The 20,364-nt window shown below is 48.1% G+C and overlaps 2 protein-coding genes across 8 annotated transcripts in view; both read right to left on the bottom strand.

Annotated features, from left to right (window-relative positions):
* The window catches only part of LOC126937670 (40S ribosomal protein S20-like), a 1,038,442-nt gene that overhangs the window by 433,342 nt on the left and 584,736 nt on the right, over positions 1 to 20,364 (bottom strand). Inside the window, exon 1 of one of the 4 annotated variants that reach the window (XM_050761296.1) lies at positions 16,999 to 17,011. The exons of the other annotated variants lie outside the window; for them this stretch is intronic. The gene's annotated coding sequence lies outside the window, so the exon portion shown is untranslated. Of the gene's footprint in view, positions 1 to 16,998; positions 17,012 to 20,364 lie in introns of those variants that run through there. 4 annotated transcript variants of the gene reach the window in all.
* Positions 1 to 20,364, bottom strand: part of SYK (spleen associated tyrosine kinase) — a 94,511-nt gene that overhangs the window by 41,630 nt on the left and 32,517 nt on the right. For all 4 annotated transcript variants that reach the window (XM_050761269.1, XM_050761271.1, XM_050761270.1 and 1 more), the window contains exons 2-3: positions 10,810 to 11,267; positions 9,529 to 9,689 (exon numbers count right to left, since the gene is read on the bottom strand). In XM_050761269.1, coding sequence (XP_050617226.1) covers positions 9,529 to 9,689; positions 10,810 to 11,226 — 578 coding nt within the window. In that variant the 5' untranslated portion in view covers positions 11,227 to 11,267. The remainder of the gene's footprint in view (positions 1 to 9,528; positions 9,690 to 10,809; positions 11,268 to 20,364) is intronic.

The raw sequence follows: 20,364 nt of genomic DNA, 5'->3' as shown, positions 1-20,364 counted from the left end.
TCTCTCTCTCTCTCTCTCTCTCACACACACACACACACACACACACGCACACACACACACACACACATTCACTCACTAGCTCATTTGATTACGGGCTCCATGGGTGACCTTGCAGGATAAACCAATGAACAATAAGAATAGATAGTCCAGAGAAGTTCGTACCCCATTTTTTTATGCAGTTGAGGACTAGAAGATGCAGCGATTCTGGCTTTCTGAGAAAAAGGGTTGTGTCCACCAGAATCAGGGGTGTGCAAATCAGAGCCATACAGCCCTCATCCAGGAGCAGGCCCTGGGTGGGACCCAGCTTGGTGACACCAGATAACATACTTGTCACCCTGAATATCAGAACAACACCTCTCACCAATGCCCATACCCAGCATGTGGCTTGCATGGCAGGTGACGCCTTGCTTTGGAAACAGGTGTTATTAATCCTTTGCAGTGCAAGTGGGACTCAGTATAAGGGAGTCATAAAAAATTTATTCACGTATATCCCATTTCTCTGAGAAATTGAGACAGTTCCTAAGGACATACACTTTAGTATTCTATATGATCAGGAAACAACCCTAAATTAGGATAAAGCATGGGAAATGGATGCAGCACTTTAAGTTGGGCTCCACAGGTTGTGCACAGGTCCACAGGAGATGATATGCAGCTGCGGTTCTCAAGTGTGTATGTATGTGTGTGTGTGTGTGTGTGAGAGAGAGAGAGAGACAGAGAGAGAGATGGCGGGGTGGAGGGGGAAGAAGTGAGAGGATGGGAGTGTGTGCAGACGTTAGGGAAAGGAAGGGAGAAGAGAGGTGGAGACAACGAGTGTGTCTTACTGCACCTGGAACTTGGCTAGTACAAAAGGGATGACTCAAAGATTACACTGTTTATTTCTTCTCAAAAGGGACAGGGGAAAGAAGGTCAGGAGGCCACATGAATTTCAGCTGCAGAGCACATAACAAGCCACACAGGGATTCGATGGTGGCATGGAGGCTGGGAACGGGTGGCTACCAAGGCCTCTGAGGGCAAACTGCACTCGCAGTTGTTCTGTGCTCTGAGGGCTTTCTGTGCTATCTTTTTATCCTGTCCTGCGCACTTGGAACAAAGGCTTCTTGGTGATTGTTTTAACTAATGTATTGAAGAGCTATCATGGCAAGGAGCACTTCTAGGGTCCCAAGAGATCATGTACAGCAACTGTGGCCTGAGTGGAGTACATCAGGCCCACTTAGCTGCAGGGGACAGTGATGTTCTTGCAACTTTAGGACCCACCAAGCCTGTAGGCTTCCCATCCTCCTCACTCACTCTTCAACATGCGTGCCTCTCAGATCGCTGAGGCTCACAACCTCCTGGGCTTCCTCTCCGACTCAGTTTCTCTCCAGACATCTGCAAACTACTGGGCCTGATCGCAGTCCTGCTCTCCAGGTGCCTCTCCTGCTGTGAGCCATCAGAGCAGCTGCCCTGCTTCATGCTGCACACTCGGGGCGGCTGAGCAGTCAGGCTCTCTCTCAACACCCCATGGTGTGGCCTGGGGCAGCCACGTGCCACTCCCTCCACCACCCGGCCAGTCTGCCTCCATCCAGGAAAACTCTGCCACCATCCATAGAATCTCAGGGCACCAGAATGGTCTCAGGGCACCACATGACCGTGACCATGACATGATGCTGCCTCCTGGGGCTCGGACTGGGGCTCTGGACATGCCCGGGCTCCTGCACGCCCACTTGGCATCCACTGCTTCACTTCCCTCCCTCTCCCGCAGGCATCCAGGCCTGCCCTGGCCTCCACACCCATGCTACCCCCTGAATCTCTTGCGGCCCTGCTTTTGTTGCCTCTGCCTGTCAAGCTCTGCCAGATTGAGTCAGCCCACTTGCTCTGACGGCCACTTTCCAGTTCCTACAGTTAGCGACACGCAAGATGATCGTCCAGCCTGGGCGCCTGAGACAGGCCCAATGACCCATACTGTCCCTCTTCCTATCCAAGTAGTAGCCCCCGTTCAAGTTAGCAGCCGGAATGTTCCTTTACCCAGAGAAATTTTTCCCACCAAGACGATGTTCTAGGTGCTGGGTTGTACTTGTGAGGGCAGCAGCCCAATCTCTGCCCTTGTGCATCCAGAGCAAGTGGGGGTGGGGACAATAAACAAGCAAATGAAAACAAAATAAAGATCATGCTGGGTAGGCACGGTGTCGTGGTGGAGAGGACCTACCGCCAAGCATTGCAGACTTTGCAGCCCGTCAGCTTGCATTTGTCATCTTCCCCTGCAGTCAAAGTCCAGTGAGGGCAGGGACTAAGGTCTGACTTAGCCCCCATAGTCTCCGAGTCCTATCACAATGCCTGCTGCATGTCTGGTTGAAAACATGTCTATTTTGTTGAATGAATGACTATTTTTTAACTTTTTCTTTTTTTTTACACAGTACATTTCTAAAGTCAGAAGGTAGAAACTGTAGTTAAAATGGAACTGGTGACTTACTGGTTGGACGACTCCATCCACAGATCTGAAATACTACCTTTCATTTTTAACATTAACCGAGCTATTTGGAGAGCAGCCACTTACGTGTCTTAAAGGTCACCTTGAACTTATTCTTGGCTTTGTAAGATTTACAAGGACTCTTAGCCAAAAACAATAAAATATTTACCTGGATACTAAACGCAAAGAAAACGACACTTCCATCTTTAAAATTTTGCCCAGCATGGACTCTTCAGAGCATTTCCATCCTAAGATCATTTATAAGATGAAATGAAGGACACATCCCATTACATTTTAGCAGAGTAACGTGTGTGGGAGAATTGGCTGTGCACAATGGCAATAAACCACATTGTGTGAACCAAGTGGATGAGGGTCAGAGATGAGTTGATCACAGCCTCCTCCAGACCAAGAGGAGCCCAGCAATGTGACTGCATGGCCGTAGGTTTTGCACAGATTGTAAAAGATATTTTAGTCACAGCCAGGGAAGATCACTCTGTTCTACTTTAACCTCCCCTCCCAAATTTGACAAGGATTCTAAAAATGTACATGCTATTACTAATAATGAAGTGTGAACCTAGAGGAAGGAGTGAATAGTCTCTTTTTCTATATATAGACAAATATATTAATAAATTATTGTTGAACTAAGACGCAGTCAAACACAGTGAAATCAAGGACATGGAGGAAATAAAAGGTGTTACAGAGACGTGTCAGGCAATTAAGTAAAATATGACATTATCTTTTCTAAATTTTGTATGCTTGTAGTATTTACTAGCTTTTAAAAAATTCTAATTTATTGAATTTTTTTCTTAGTCTAGAAAATATGCTCTATTGTATGCCTAATTTTATATTTTTTCAAAAATAAGAGGGTCTTCAAATTGTGTATGCTTCGGACCCCTCAATCCTGGATCCTCCCTTTTGGGGAAGGGATATATAATTTTTGGAAAGTAAGCTTTGTTTCCTTTTTCTAACAAATTCATTTTTCACAGAAAGCTGTGACTAGCTTCTCAAAATAGCAACCTGTGCTGTCATACAAGGCCTCTGGGGGCAGGGGATCTCCCTCCCCACTCAGCCCCTCTCCCTAGACTTGGTCCCTGATGTCACCAACGAGGCAGCACTCTGACCCTCACCCACTGAATGTGGGCTGGAGGACTCCCCCTCTAGTGCTCGCTTCTAGACAGCTAGACCCCAGACAAGGGCAGGGCCGCTATGGCAAAGGCCAGGTGATGAACATCACCTCCAGAAACGCCACAGGCGACTGCGACGGACAACCACTGGCCCGTACTGCCCAACCCCTCCACGAACAGCCTCTGTCTATATTCGTGATTCTTCAAGCACATGTGCAAAGGCCCTGTAACTACCGTCTCAGAGTCACTCCTGAAAGGTGTGGGTGAGCTGTGTGGACAGGACACAAGAGAGGGGAAAGCTGATGGACACCTCTGTCTGTTCTGAGATTTCACACGGACGTCCCCGGGTGCTGCACCTTGCACGGGGAATGGGGAGGGGCCCATGGTTGTGGAGTCTCTGGAGATGGATTTGGTCGCTGGCTGCTGTTTCTGCTTAGCCGCAGACAACATCAGGGACCTGGTTTTGCCTTCCAGCCTTGGACAAGCTCCTCCACAGCTGAGTTCTTCTTTGAAAAACAAGAAATTTCGCCCCCTTAAGTGGTAAATGCCCTCTGGCTCAGATGCACTGTCACTGTAAGTGGATTTCACGTATAGTTCCTGAGGAGACAAAACCGGGAGCCGAGTTGGACAGCATCTCCCAGACGTAATCTGCTTCTATCATCTGCATTTTGAACTGCATTACCGAGGATTTATAATCTGATCTAGCTCTCCGAAATATGTTGCCTTACCCTCAGTGTTTTCAAGGTCTGTTGGAGCAAAGGCATTTTGCGATGGCCATGGAGGGTGCATGTGTTTCAGGAATTCTTTTGTTTTTTTCACCTTTTAGTCCAATTCTTACTAATGCCGCTTTCCACATAAAGCGATTCTCAGGCTGAAATGCTGGCATCTGAATGGTGGAGACCGCATATTGGTACTCACGATGGAAGTGTGAAGAGTAATTGCTGGGATTTTGTTTACCCGTATTATCCACCAAACTAGTAAAATCCTGTTAGTTTATGGCTTGCAATGCAAAAATAAACTTCCAACCCCCTCTGTGAAATAATAATAATAATTTTTTTTTTTTGAGATAGAGTCTTGCTCTGTTGCCCAGGCTGGAGTGCAGTGGTGTGATCTCGGCTCACTGCAACCTCCGCCTCCTGGGTTCAAGCAATTCTCCTGCCTCAGCCTCCTGAGTAGCTGGGACTACAGGCACGCGTCACTACATCCAGCTAATTCTTGTATTGTTAGTAGAGACGGCGTTTCACCATGTTAGTCAGGATGGTCTCGATATCTTGACCGTGTGATCGTCCGCCTCCGCCTCCCAAAGTGCTGGGATTACAGGCGTGAGCCACCGTGCCTGGCAGAAATAATTATTCTTTATTTAAGTCTGTCACTTCATAAAAGCAAAAGCTTAGTGTGAATCCTTTTATGGCCAGACAGTGACTCTCACTGTATATATTCACAGCCACAGAGTGGAAACAAACACCTACGGCAGACTGAAGAACAGAAGGGAAGGATAAGGGAGACCTGCCTGGTTTTCCCACCTGCAGAAGAATGACTTACCTGCAGAGGCCACGGTACACCTGTGATGCAGGGACGGGAAGAGTTTGCATGGAGGACCTGACATTCAGTGTATGTTACTGATGCATCCAAGTGTACTCCAGGTCACTGTAGCGGGAGGGGGATGAAGTTGCTTCATTCAGTGCCAAGCACCATGCAGAGGGCCTTCAGTTTATGATACTCTATAACCCTGAATGACTCTGAGAGTCAGAGATGACATTAAAGCTATTTTACAGACAATAAAGCTATTTTACAGACAAAGAAATGAAGGAGACAGATCACTGAGTAAGTTGCTCAAGGTCCCATAGCTGGTGATAAGGTGGAGCCAGCATTTGGGGCCAGGCAACCCGAACGATATGTTGTTAACAGTCCACACGGCCTCCTACCCAGAGAAAGCAAATCTTACAAACCATGGAGTGCACAGTGTCATGTTTTTATATTTCTATATCTATTGCTGTGTCCCTGCATCTGTCTATCAGTAATGATTTAAGAGGAGGTAGAAAGGTGCAAGAATCCCCATTCCTTCCCCAACACAGACAGGTGTGGGGCTGTCCCCACACAGAACTGCAGTGGTATTACTACATGTCAGGAAGTGGAAAGCAAAAACGAGCAGGGAGATGGAGAATGGGTCCAAACAATTCATTGATTTAGGCAACAGGCATTCATTGAACACCTCCTAAGGGCCAGCCCACAGGCCTCTACAGGACCCAGGTCAAAGCACAGTGGGTGGGATGGACAGGAGATCAGAACGGAGACAAACTGACTGATGCTCAGGCATGAGAAAGTGAAGGCCCTGAAATCACGATGAAGAAATCAACACATTTGGTTTGCAAGTATATGAACACGCACACCTCCCTACAGCAAAACGGTGTAGACAGGCAGAGCCCACCGAATGTCAGCTGACCCTGGCCCTTTGCTTCCTAAAGACAGCCCCCCAACTCGCCCAAAGCAGGGTCCTCCCAGTGCCGTGAGTGCTCTGCAACCTGGCCCCCAACTCCACCCTTCTCCATTCACTCTGTGCCAGTGACACTGGCCTCTGTGGGTGCCCAGGTCCCCAAGCACACTCCTTCCACAGGGCATTTGAATTTGCCACTCCCTGGGCAGGGATGTTTCCTCGCTGCCTTCAGGCCTCTTCTCAGTGGCCTCCCTCACAGCAAGGCCCATCCTCTCCACGCAGCAGAAACAAGCCCCAGCATCCCGACCCCAGTACGCTCTACACCCTTACTTAAATGCAGTCTTTCCCATTGTTCAGTGTCCTTTCTCCCACTGAAATGCAGGCTCCACGAGGGCAGGGGCTTGCTGATTGACTTCTCCCTTCCCAAAGTCCAGAATGGTGCCTGGCACTTAGTGCTTCAAGCAACTACAGACTCCAGTAACGTTGGTCCATGGATGGATTAGCTGACATGATGGTTGGAAAGTAGACATGGGCACATTCTTTAGGAGAATCTAAATGAGGGCCCAAGAAGAACAGTGGGAAAAAAACAGCCGCTGGCTCAGTGAGGACATCCAGCAGTGACTGGAATCTAGTTCTCACTCCAAAGACCTTGTGCTGTGGCTATTCGTTGCAAATAATAGACTTTTATAAAACTGTCTGCAAGTAGGGCAGATTTGGATGATTCAAAACCAGGTCTGGGACTTCCTGCAGCGTTGGCCTGACCCCACAGGGGAGTAAAGGACAGACTCCCGCAGCGGATCAGGAGCTGACGCACTCACACCGAAAGGGCAGCCACAGCATCTGGTGATGGTTCACAAGAGTTCCCTGGAGGCTTTTAGCTCTATTTCCCATGAAAGAAACACACAAAGAAACACTTCCAAAGATGAAAGAATCTGGACCAACATCTAGGCAACCTGGACTTGGGAGACATTGCATTCGGGGATGCACACTCTGTCTCATGCTGGAAGCATGGTAGATTTGGACTGTATTCAGTACAGTGGTAAATTCTCCATGCTCTCCACAAGCATACACAACCATATTCAAACACTCACAGGATAACACACCCCCTACACTGCAACAAGGAAGGTTTACACACTCGGCAATAGCTAAGAACCCCAGCCAGGTTCTGTAGGAGATGAAAGGTTGCCACGAGGTGAAATTGCCAGGTGGTAAAGCCTTCCAGGATATTTCCTCACATTTTCTCTGTTAAAAACACCGTAAGATACCCTGACAAGGAGACTTTCCTGGTCCTCATGATGGAGAAAGAGCATTGAAGAGAGAAGAAAAGCTACACCGGTGATGACCACATGTACTGTGCTGTGTACATGGTGTGCATTTTCACTGAATCCTCAAGACGGTCACAGACCCAGAGGAGCAGAGCCTGGGGAAAGTTCCCCTTGGCCTAAGGTTCTTCAACCATCATGGGGACATGGGTTCTGAAGCTAGGTCTTGCTGCTCAGGTTTAGCTCTACTCTTCGCTCTCACTAATACCCTGCCTGATGCCAGGCCTGGGCATGGGGTGCTATGCACCGCCAGTCAACAGGTGAGCCCTGCAGGTGTGAAGGGAGCACAGGAAGGTGGGGGACTGAGCTGTGGACAACACAAGGGAGAAAGCCTTGGAAGCTATTATCTGGGAGGTTGGCGATTATGGGGTGATAACTGGGCAACTGCAATATAAGGTAGAACAGGAACCCAGGAGAAGAGGACAGCTAAGGAGGGGGCGCTTGGTGAAAATGCAGAAGCCCAGACTCCTTTCCCACAGGCCCATGCCTGGTTAGCTCTGACTCCAGCTGAATAGGAAGCACAGCAAGTTTGAGACTCTCTTGCGTAAACCATAAGCCCCAGTGTCAGGTGCATGTGCTGTGAGGACACATGAGATGTCAGTCTGCACAGGGCAGATAGAGAACAAGCTATGTTCGGCAAATAAGAGCTTTACCTCCCAGCCTTCTGCATGGGTTTTATACACATCCCCTGGAAAGGAAGGAGAGAGCAGAAGTCATGGCCATGAAGGGTGCAACTACTGTTTTCAGGAACAGACAACTCTGAATAAAGAAATGGCTTCGTGGCTGAAGAGGCTATGAGCAGGCTTCTTAACCAGCAGGAAGCTGGCGAACCTCATCATGCGGATTATGCTATTTTGGGCTGACTTCACATGCCAAGATGCTATGTGCATGGCTCCATGACATTCATGGTGGAAATTATTGCTGAGAAGATGGTAAGAGGCAAAAACAGGGATAGGTGCCTCCAGTGAGGGGCAATATCTTCCCTCCCCACAGCGTTCTGCTGCTGCGTGGGGCTGCATCCCAATAGAGACCATGGCTGTAGGCACCACCGTGTAGCAACCTGGGCCACTCTTCCTTCTTCTTTTTTTTTTAAATAGTATTGTGGTCAATTTCTTTTCTCTTCTTTTTTCCTTCTTTTGAGACAGGGTCTCACTATGTTGCCCAGGCTGGTCTCAAACCAGCCTCAAACCATAGTGGGATCACAGTGAGGATCAAGTGATCCTCTTGCCAGGAGTAGCTGGGACTACAGGTGCGTGCCACTGCACTCAGCTAAGATCATTTTTGAAATACAAGGTATGACAGTCAAGTCTGAGGAAATTCCTTTGACTAGATGGACATGCAGAGAAAACACTTCTAAATCCAGGAAAAGTTTACAAAGTCAGCTGGGGATTCGCCAATTGCCAAACCATGAGGCTGCATCGCTGGTTCTGGTTATGCTTCCAAGGTAAGCACCTCTGTTAGGACACTGAGAGGTGACCAGGGGATCATTTCCCCCAGAGACAAGCGCCCCGCTGAACCACCTTGACCAGGCACCCTCGAAGGAACAAGGTTGACATCTCCCAAAGACAGTTCTTTACCTTCTCTGGACAACTGACTGACCACGTTGGCCTGTATCTCAGAACCTTCTACAATTTAGATTTACATTGAACCACTGAGGATAACAAACAGAACCCAGGATTCAGACAGACCCTCTAATGATTGTGGGCCTAAGGCTGAAGCCCACAAACCCGCACTCACCACTCATGGACGCTACTCCCAGGAAACTTTCCTGAACATCTTTCGTGTTAGCATCTTGTTTCATGTAAAAATAGAAGTAAAGTCTGAGATCAAGGGGGTAGTTTGAGTGAAAAAAACTGCAGTATTTTAATTTCAGTTGGATAACCACAGAATTTGCTATGCATCCTATAATTTGCCATTAAAAGGAGAATATGGGGCTGAATCACATTTTCTTTAAACGTTATGTCCCTCGGTGCCCAAAAAGAGTGTTCATTTTAGAGTTAGACTGGGCAAAATAAACACTGGGTCACAGGTGATAGCTTTAGTTAGAAATGTCTTTAGGACAGGCCAGCATGCATGTTGTCAAACGACAATGTATGGCCTCTTCCCAGGGTCATGTGAGGCCAGTCACAGGGAAGCTGAATTATTCCCAATTGTCCCCACAGGCCTGGTGGCAGGAGGTGAGGGGGAAGGCACAATACTCACAGGAACTTTCCGTTTGTCTTTGATCCTATCAGGACAATTTGCTCAGACTCTTCTCGAGAGATTTTTCCATGGAACCAAGGCATTTTTTCATGGGCTGTGGTGGCGATCAGCTTCTCCAGCTGAGGCTTCTGGCTGATGATGGCCTGCTCCAGAGCCTGACCCTGCCACGTGGAGAGCAGAGCAGAGTAAACCACACCGAGGAAAAATGAAAATGGTGCAGAAGGCATTTCCAGTCTGTCTCGAGTCCTGGCATGGTAAAACAGGATCAAACCTTATTCACTCATTCATTCAGTAAATAAAACCGGAAAGATGTTCACACATTACTTAAGTACTTTCAAGTGTATAAATAAAAAGAATATGGCTGGGCACGGTGGTTCACACTTGTAATGCCAGCATTTTGGGAGGCCAAGGTGGGTGGATCACTTGAGGTCAGGAGTTCGAGACCAGCCTGGCCAGCATGGTGAAACTCCATCTCTACTAAAAATACAAAAATTAGCCAGGTGTGGTGGCACATGCCTGTAATCCCAGCTACTTGAGAGGCTGAGGCAGGAGAATCGCTTGAACCTGGGAGGCAGAGGTTGCATTGAGCTGAGATCATGCCACTGCACTCCAGCCTGGGTGACAGAGCAAGACTCTGTCTCAAAAAATAAAAAATAAAATAAAAAAAAACATACATATCCTTTGCTGTGGCAATCCCAACCCTTTCAAAGTTTATCCTGCAGACATTGCATATGAGCATAGTCTACGATAGGTCTAAAGCAATGTTGTTAGCAGCGTTTATTCATAAACAGCAAATGTGTTCATCAATAGGTACTAATTAAATAAATTACGGTGCATAGCAGGTGACACCAGATAGCCAAAGAACAGGTGATGCAGCTTCATGAGTGTTGACACAGAAAGTTCTGCAAGAGATATTAGGAAGCCATAAAATCAAGTGCCTATCAGTGTGTCTAGTAGGACCTTGTCAGATAAATAGAAACCAATCAACACCTATCAATGCCTCTCTGAAAAGGCCCTCCATGCACTGGGTAACGGTGGTTCCCTGTGGTGGAGAAACTCACATTGCTGGCACAAAGGGGCCCACCCTCTCAGCTGTGGCTGTGAAAGGGGAAAGACTCGTATTAGAGAGAGGCACTTTTTGGCCAAAGTTGATGCTTCAGGAGGTGGGTGTGTTATTGGGGCACACAGGGTACATAGGCATAGGTGTTGCATGTAGCCAGGAAGTCTGTGTGGGGTCACAGGGCCCCCTGGGTCCAGGGAGCGGGACCAGCTGTGGCGCACCTGCAGGTTCCATGTCTGCTTCACATATTCCCTGATGAGGTTTTCCTTCAAGTCCTCAAAGGGCCCAGTCTTGGGCTGCACCCCCTGCGGCCGGTTGAAGGGCTTCTTGAGGAGGCAGACCAGGCCATCAGACTCCTGCGAGTGGTAGTGGCAGAGGTCGGCGGGGCTGGCGTGGGTCCTGCCGCCGGCGATGGCGTAGGTGCCGTTCAGCTCCCGCTCGATGGTGTAGTGGTGTGCCTTCCTCCCGTGCGCCACGGACAGGGCGAAGCCGCCCAGGTAGTTGCGGCTCTGGCGCAGCAAATAGAGCCCATCGCTCATGCCCCCCTGGACCAGGTAATCTTCTGCCTCCTCCCGGGTGATGTTGCCGAAAAAGAAGGGCAGGTGGTTGGCGTTGTCAGCCATGCCGCTGCTGGCCATGCTTCAGAGGCCGGAGGGCACACGCCTACGCAGGTGTCCACCTGGGCAAGACAGAGACAGAGAACTTTGGTGAGGAACCCACGTGGCAGGGAACATTTGCTAAAACCACTCAAACTCTTTCAAAGCGGAGACAAACCCTTCCAGCTCTGAACAGACACTTCCCTCTTTGGCCCTCCCAACACACAGTTGTCTTTCTGTTCACATCATTACAGTTTCCAGCATGCCTTCTAACTAAGCTAAAATCAGAGTATTTGATGGAAGTGACCAAATTAAATAATTATTTTTTGTCGGCGGGGTGGGGAAGGACAAAGAATTCTAAAAATAAACATGCCACAAAGAGAAGCAAACAAGGGCTATTGCAAAACAGGACTTTCGGGCTGACCCTAAGGGTCCCAGCGCGCACACAGGAGGAAGAGTCTACATGAGCACAAACCACCTGCTCCTGCTGAGTCCAGACAATGTTAGAGAAGCCCTGCTCCTCATCACAGCGCCCAAGGAGGACGCTACCACCGCCTCACCCACCTGGGCTGCCAGACTCTGCCTGGAGCAGTCAGTCACACGCTGGTGCTGAGCCCCAGAGGTGAAGTGAGGCCACGTTGAGGGCCCACACGGAACTGTGACTTGTGGTCACCACAAGGCCTTCCCACCTTCAGCCCAGGGCTATGACAGCAACAAGCCACTGCCTGAGACATGAAGAGTGACACCCTCCCAGCTCCCGAGGCCTGGGGCCCATAGGCTGTCCTCTCCCCACTTCTCCAGACCACTTCCTGGGCAACTCCACTTCCCATCTGCAGGGCTCGTGTTAAAGAGATAGTGCCTGTTCCCAGGCCACGAGGACATCTGACATAGGAGAGACACTGCTTGCAGCAAATAAATACATTTCAGAAGCAAAAGGAAGGCAGCCAATGCATATTTAACATGGAGAGTATTTCCTCTCAATCATAGTTGTAAATGAGAAGGATACATATTGCCAGCCCCAAAAGTATCCAACAAGGCACATTTTAACCAAAAGGGGCTCGTAATGAATGGAAAATTATCTAGATGACTCCATCCATTCATCCAGGGACAAAGTGCATGCCCCTCATGGTCCACACACACACACACACACACCCCCTATACCACATGCATACCACATGCACGCCACACACACTACGAACACATACCACACCTGCACTACACACACACCATGCCCTACACGCACACTATACACATCACACACACCAAACACACAAACTGCACACACACCACACACACAAAACACACTACACACATCACACACTACACTACATACACACTACACACACAAAGCATACACAAAACACACACCACTACATGCACAATACACATCTCACATACACCACACACATCACACACTGCACACACAACACACACAAATTGCATACACACCACACACAACACACACAAACTACATGCACACCACACACTACACACTACACACATCACACATACTACACACATATCACAAACTACATACACACCACACACACCATAATATACACAACACATGCTACACTACACACTACACATACAAAACACACACAAAACACACCACACAACTACATGCACACTACACACATCACACACACCACACACACACAAACTACATACTACACACACCACACACTGCACACATACCACAAACTACATACACACTACACACACAAAGCACACACTGCACACATACCACACACAAACTACATACACACTACACACACAACACATTACACATATCTCACACACACTGCACACATGCCACACACAAACTACACACATACTGCACACAACACACTACACACACATTTCACATGTAACACACTACACACACTACACACTGCACACACACCACATACAAACTACATACACACTACACACAACACGCAACACACAAAACACTACATACACACTACACACAGAAAACACACACAAACCACACCACATCACTACATGCACACTATACACATCACACTGCACACACACCACACACAAACTACATGCATGCCACACACACCATAGTACACACTACACACACAAAACACACACATGAAGCACACCACACCACAGACCCTGCACCACGATGATGTGAAGTGGCTTCTTCTCAACATGCACTATCCTATGAGGGGCTACAAAAAGTAAGAGCGTCAGCCTGACACACGCAACAGAGTTCTCCCCAGATGGTATCCTCAAGTCAGTACTCCTGGGCGAGCCCCTAATGAGGCATGGGTTTTATTATAATTTGAGGGTATTCATCATCATTTCCTGGCTTGCCTCTCACAGCAGTTGACTATCAATGACTTTTCTTTGCCCAACAAGTTTCTAAAATTTCATCTCTTAGCAAGGTGTTTTTGTTTTTTAAAGTATATCTACATTACTTTGGAGTCTAAGAATGCTGTTAACAGAAAGACGCCTCTGGAAACACAGTGTGCTGACGAGTCTCTTAGAAGAAATACTTCTCTTTCGACTGCTTTCCCCTTTCTACAATGCTTTGGTTGAAGGTCAGTCACTGCCCCCAGCCTGCCTTTCCCGTGCTCCTCCCTTTTCCTGCAGTGGGTCTTCTCAGGCCTCCAACCCCATATCCATTGTTTCCCCTGCAGCCCAGCAGGTCTCACACTTCCACGTGGCCTGGGGGCTCTGATACACCCAGGGACTGGGACGCTGCTGTTCCTGCAATCCTGATGATGCGGATGCCAGGTTCTCACATCATCTGAGACCAGGCTCTCCATCTTCCCTGCCTTCCCTGCCCAGGCAGTGCCCCAGCCAGGAACCCAGGAGTCCTCCGCAGGCCTTGCATTCTCTAAGGTTCATTTTCCAAGTGCCCCTGGTACATGCTCCTTACTGCCCGTATCCATGACCCCTGCCTGGCTTAACCCTGTCCTTTCCACTGCTGCCCTTCACCCCTCACCTTCTGTCCTCCAGCTTCCTGATGCCTCCCTCTCCAGCTGCCTGGTCCTCCCTCAAAGCACACATCAGCCCTCCCTGCCTCTTCCAACATGCCCAGTCCACAGACCACACTGGACAGCACTGGGATGCTGTGGCTCCCCCTTCTTGTCCTCACCACATGTGCTTTCTGCTGACGCACACAGCTCTTCCTCCTGGCCATCTAGGTCATCCTTGCAGACCCAGCTCAAATACCCCTGTTGCTGTGTACCTGGCCCTGATGCTTGTGTCCCCTCTGCAGGGCCCAGGTTACTTTTTATGTAGTTGCAGAACAGCAGACTGCACCATGAGCTCCAACTGAGAGTAATTTTGTAGGAACAAAATTTTAAATAAAATGTGAGCAAATACTTTTTAACTTACATAAATCTTAACATAGCTACTATTTTAAAAATTCATTGGCTTGTCACTAATCATTACATGGGTGCTGGCACTTCGGCATGAATCCCATATAGAAGTGAATGGAAAGGAAGTGAGACAGGCTGTGGCCAGGTCTTGGGGAGCATCTGCAGACCCAGAGCAGCCTCCAGGAACATGCCAGGGACACTGTGTGGCTCTGATGGTGCATTGCAGGTACATTCCCAAGCAGGCGGCAGAAGAATGTGCTACACTGTGTCAGCACCGATGTGGCTGATGGCCCTTTTCTGGCCATGTGACTTCCTGTGCTGGAGTTGACCTGGGTGTGTTGGTGGTGATGGTTTGGGCAGAATCACTGCTTCACTGCAAGGACAGCTTATGGCACATTTTTGGGCTACTTAATTGGGGGAATAAACAGTGTCCATGGTGTTCCTGTGCCTACCTTCTCAGGACTGGCACCTACCGGCACCCACCCGGGGCCTTGTCCTGGTCTCCAACCTCCTCTTTCTCAGGCCACCTTGGCAGGAGTTGGCCATCTCCATTCCAGCCACTGCCCACAGTGGCCCAGGCTGCTCTTCTCAGCTCCACTTTTCAGATATCAGCTCTCAGTCAGTATGGCAAATCCAGAGAGTCTCACTTTTCACCCAGCCATAGTCTTGTCCACAGCTGTGGCATCTCTGCCACTCCCACCAACTGAGACAGGGACAGAGCCTGCGACTTCCCCTTGTACGCATTCCTCCTGAACACACAGACTCAGCCATTCCCGCCTGATGCTTCTGCCAACTCACAATGCTTAACTCTGACTGCAGGAACAGCCCACCGCTCAAATTCTCTTTAGCATTCCCAGGGATCATCTTCTTCTCAATAGTGTTTAGAACTTGCTCCCCAGTTTTTCTTAATTCAACATTCCCAGTTATTTTTTTTCCACATGTGAAACTACTTCATTCCAAAGCACAAAACTGCGAAACAAACCAGGCCCCTTAGCTCCTCCTTAACTCCACCTGTACCCCTCAGCCTGCTGGGTCTGGCACGTCAATGCACACCTGGGCAGGTAGCGGTTCAGCAAGGAGGGTTTTCAGGTGTCAGGTGAGCTGAAAACACTGCAAATCCCTTGCTCTTTTAAGACCTTTTTTGTGACACAAGTTAAATGTGCACTTAGTAGTAGAAAGGTGTTTTTTGACATGAAATAATCTTTTGTAATGTCCTGGGCCGCATACCTCCCTTCCCTGCCTAATTTTTCTCCGCAGCATATCTCCATAAGGCAGCAGTCCTCTAAATCATGATTCACTGTTGAGTTTGAGTATTGTCTTATTCTTCCCATCAGACGGCCAGCTCTGGAGGCGAGAATAGGATGACCTTGTTCACTGCCATATCACCATGCCTGGAACAGCTCCCGGTGCAGGAGAACTCATCAAAAATATTTGTTGGTTAACGGGTATTTGTTTCTCTTCACTGAGCTCCTGATCTGCATATCTGCTTATCTGACATCCCCCCTTGGATGTGTAGCAGACAAGTTGACCTCCACACACTCCAGATGAGGCTTTTGACTCCTCATGTCACTCCCTCAGCAAACCTATTCCTTCCTCAGTGTCTCCTAATTGAGGAAGTGACACCGAGCACCACAGTTGCTGAGGATGAGACCCTAGCGGCTTTCAGGAGTCTCCCCTCTCACCAAGTCAGAAAGGAACATGCTTTCTACCAGAAGCATCGGCCACTCACACTGATGCAGGGAAGCCATGAGCTTGCGCAGGAGCTGAGCTCCATCTGATGCAGTCACAGGGATGGAGAATCTCGAAGCAGGTTAGATGAGCTGGTCTCCAGGGTCCTCTCAGTAGCTTTTCTTTAAAATTTATTCCCAAGCCATCGTGTGTCCCTATAGCCCCTGATGCTGTCCTTATGAAAGCCACCACCATCTCTCAGGTGATGGAAGTCTCACCTGGTCCTTCCTTTCCTTGCTGACCATTCCCTATCCCTGAAGGTGGAGTGAGGCTCCCAAGGGACCTCTCCATCACATCGCAAATCTTCATCCCTCTTCCACAAGGCTCTCCTTGAACAGGCCCGAGACCTGCAGCCTCACCTTGCTCACTATCTCCACCACACTGTGCTTCTGCCTCCGGGTGGAGGTCTCTCTTGCCTCCTGCTTGGCTTCCTCCTTCTCAGGCCTGTACTCAAAGAGCTGCATCATGATGATCCAGTCTCAGGTGCTGCTTCGGCCTACCTCGGCCACCCCCACACATAGTTAACTTCTCAAAAGCATCTATTACCTTTGTAGCAATAACACAAAACTGCCCTTGCCCTAAAATGTGAGCACCAAAGGTCTGGAGATTTCACTGCCTTGCTCAGGCTTCAGGGTGTAACCAGAGGCTGGCAAAACCCTGCTCAGTGGAAACATGCTGCTCTTTGCTTTTTAGGGTTTCCACAAGGAATATACAACTGACCCTTGAACAATGTGGGGATGCTGACCACCCCCCCATGTAGTAAAAATTCCTGTATAACTTTTGACTCCCCCAAAACTTAACTAATAGTCTACTGTTGACCAGAAGGCTTACCTGTAACATAAATAATTGATTAACACATATTTTGCATGTTATATGTATCATATACGATACTCTTATAGTGAGGTAAGCTAGAGAAAAAAATGTCATTAAGAAAATCATAAGGAATAGGATATATATTTACAATACTGTACTGTATTTATCAGTGCCATACATTTATTGTCATCTGTTTACAAGACAACTCATCCATCTGGAATGGCAGGCAACTGTGGCTACAGTCCTCCATCTGCAAGCCTCATCAAGCAATTCAGCTTTTTCTTATAATGTCATGATTTCTTGAGAGCACTTCCAGCCTCACTGTGACCCTTCATAGGGGACCCATGGCGTTATTCAAGTTGTACGGTATTGCACTAGACATGATGAAAAATACTTGAGAACTGCAAGATATCACTTATTAAAGATCACTTTTTACTGCAATATGCAATTTACTGGAGAGATGAACTGCTCACGCAGAGATGATGAGCACCAGACAGTGATTTAAGCAGGCACTTGCAACTCTCAAGCTCATCACAATAGCAACAGGAAGTGGCTATGAAATGATTACAGCAGTACAGTGTGTACTGCAGTTAATTTTATGCAGTTATGATTTAATACTGCATCTTTATATTCATTTACCTTTTCCTTGACTGTGAATGGCACCATATATGGTCTATAAGTGTTTGTGTGTAAGGTTTGATAGATTTTAATTTTAATAATAGATTTGTATATATGTTATGGTAGTAGATGAAAAAATAGACTACATATATTTTGTGCATTCAATATACACTTAACTTTTTCTTAACAGTTTTTATATTTCTGGGCTATGGAGTTAAACTGCAAGATTTTTAAAATTGTCAAAAACCTCCAAAAAATTTTCCAGTATTTTTACTGAAGAAACAATCGGCATATAAGTGAACCCACACAGTTCAAACCTGTAATGTTCAAGGGTCAACTGTATGTTGCTTTTGTAACAAAAATGCTAAACATGCAATTGCTGTGTGTCCAGATGGAGGCTAACAGGGCCAGAGTCAGAGAGCCCCGGAAACTAATCTGCTAGATGCCCCCGCCCTGTGGCTGCCTCAGATGGAGCTTGGTTCCTGCATGAGCTCCTGGCCTCTTCAGGGAAGGGAACTCACTCCAATGTGTGCCTGATGCTTCTGTTGGAAAACACTTTCTTTCTTTCTTTCTTTTTTTTTTTTTTGAGACAGAGTCTCGCTCTGTCGCCCAGGCTGGAGTGCCGTGGCGGGATCTGGGCTCACTGCAAGCTCCGTCTCCTGGGTTCACGCCATTCTCCTGCCTCAGCCTCCCGAGTAGCTGGGACTACAGGCGCCACCACCTCGCCTGGCTAATTTTTTGTATTTTTAGTAGAGACGGGGTTTCACTGTGTTAGCCAGGATGGTCTCGATCTCCTGACCTTGTGATCCGCCCACCTTGGCCTCCCATAGTGCTGGGATTCCAGGCGTGAGCCACGGCGCCCAGCCGGAAAACACTTTCTTATCTGATTCCCCATCTCTCCTTCCCCATCTCTCCTCCTCCATTTCCCATCTTCCTCCTGCCCACAGGACAAACAGAACACAGCCAGTTCTGCTTCCCCCAAACAACCTGCAAATGCTCGCTCTTGGCAGTCACTCCAAGGCAATGCATTCTTCCTGCCTTGACATTATTTCAAGACCTCTCACTGTCCTGCTCATTTTGTCCAAACAATTTCACATCACCCAAGCCCCTCTTAAAAGTGCACCGACCCCAGTGATGCTGCCAAGATCTCCTGAGCCCGTGTCCAGCTGTCCACAAATGCAGCTGTGGGCGGCCCCAGCCATCCAGGATCCCCGCTGGGCTTCTGGACAATGAAAAGCTTCCCTTAAAAGCATGTGGTCAAAACACATCCCCCACCCTCGATTTACAGATTAAGACAGTTGCCTTTATCCTGCTCCCACTCCTTATGATGGTTCCACCCATCTCCATCTGGCACCATTCATCATATTTGCTCGGGGTTACTCAACCTTGGCACTCCTGACATTTGGACTGGATCCTTCTCTGTTATGTGTGTAGGGTCGGGGACTGTCTTGTCCAGTACAGACTGTTAAGCAGCATCCCTGGCCTCTCCCCACCCCATTCCCCAATCATGACAGCCAAACATCATCTCCAGATATTGCCAAGTGTTCCGTAAGGGTAACTTACCCCTGCCTGGAAACCACTGTGTTAGCTGTTGTGGACACAAATCTGATGTGCCCCTTCTGTTGCTCTAGCCCAGTGGTATCCAAACTTTTGGCTTGCCTGGGCCACACTGGTAAAAGAAGGATTGTCTTGGGCCACATGTAAAATATACTAATACTAACGATAGCTGATGAACTACAAAAAACAAGGGAAAGAAATCTCACAATGTTTTAAGAAAGCTTACAAATTTTAGTTGGGCCACATTCATAGCTATCCTGGACCACATGTGGCTGGTGGGCCATGGGTTGGACAAGCTTGTTCCAGCCTTTTTACCAATAAATTAGATGAACAAATATTCCCCTATATAATTTGTTAACATCATTGCCAATGAACAAAGGACAAGGAGGGCTGGAAAGGAATGGAACCCCATGGAGGTGGTTCCCCTGGGCCAGAGAGCAGGGAACCCACGGGCACAGAGGTGAGAATCAGGAAGGCCGGTGACTCAGCCCAGCTTTGTGTGACCTGGGCACCATAGCACCAGAATTCCTCACTGGTGAAAGGGAATGACAGTATACCAAAGCCACTGTAACTAATTGAAGTCATAAGTGGGGAGTGTGGAGGGGTGCCCAGGGCAACTGGACCCTCTCAAGTGGGAACTCTGAATAGAGAAGAGGATAAGTCATGGTGAGATGAAGAAAAGAGAAAAGCACAGGCAGCCCCACACTTCATAAGAAGGGTGTGTATGTGTGTGCATGTGTGTGCACACATGTGTGTGCATGAGGTAGGGAGACAGACATGCCCACCCCCACCTGAGGATGGTGGAAAGTCAATGAGGGCTTGGACTGAACCAAAAAAATGCTTCCTTACCTCAAAATCCTTCCTAGTGCCAGTCAAGCTTCACCCTGCATGTGATACATCGTGAGGAGTTAAATCTAGAACAGAGTCAGATTTTTTCTACAGGCTTTGATTCTTTCTGCTCCACACCCAAGGAGCCCTGCCAGCCACCCTCCTGGAACATGCAGAAATGGATGAGCCCATGATATCCCGCTGGTCTCCTCATGTCTTCCATGTGTTTTATTTAAATTACACTGTATCCTTCTGCACTTACTGGCATGTTTCAATCTTCTCTTCCAACTAGACT

The sequence above is a fragment of the Macaca thibetana genome, chromosome 15 (genome assembly GCF_024542745.1).
Source record: "Macaca thibetana thibetana isolate TM-01 chromosome 15, ASM2454274v1, whole genome shotgun sequence".
NCBI classification, from domain to species: domain Eukaryota; kingdom Metazoa; phylum Chordata; class Mammalia; order Primates; family Cercopithecidae; genus Macaca; species Macaca thibetana.
The sequence above is the reverse complement of the archived record's forward strand: the minus strand, read 5'-3'. Positions and strand labels throughout refer to the sequence as shown.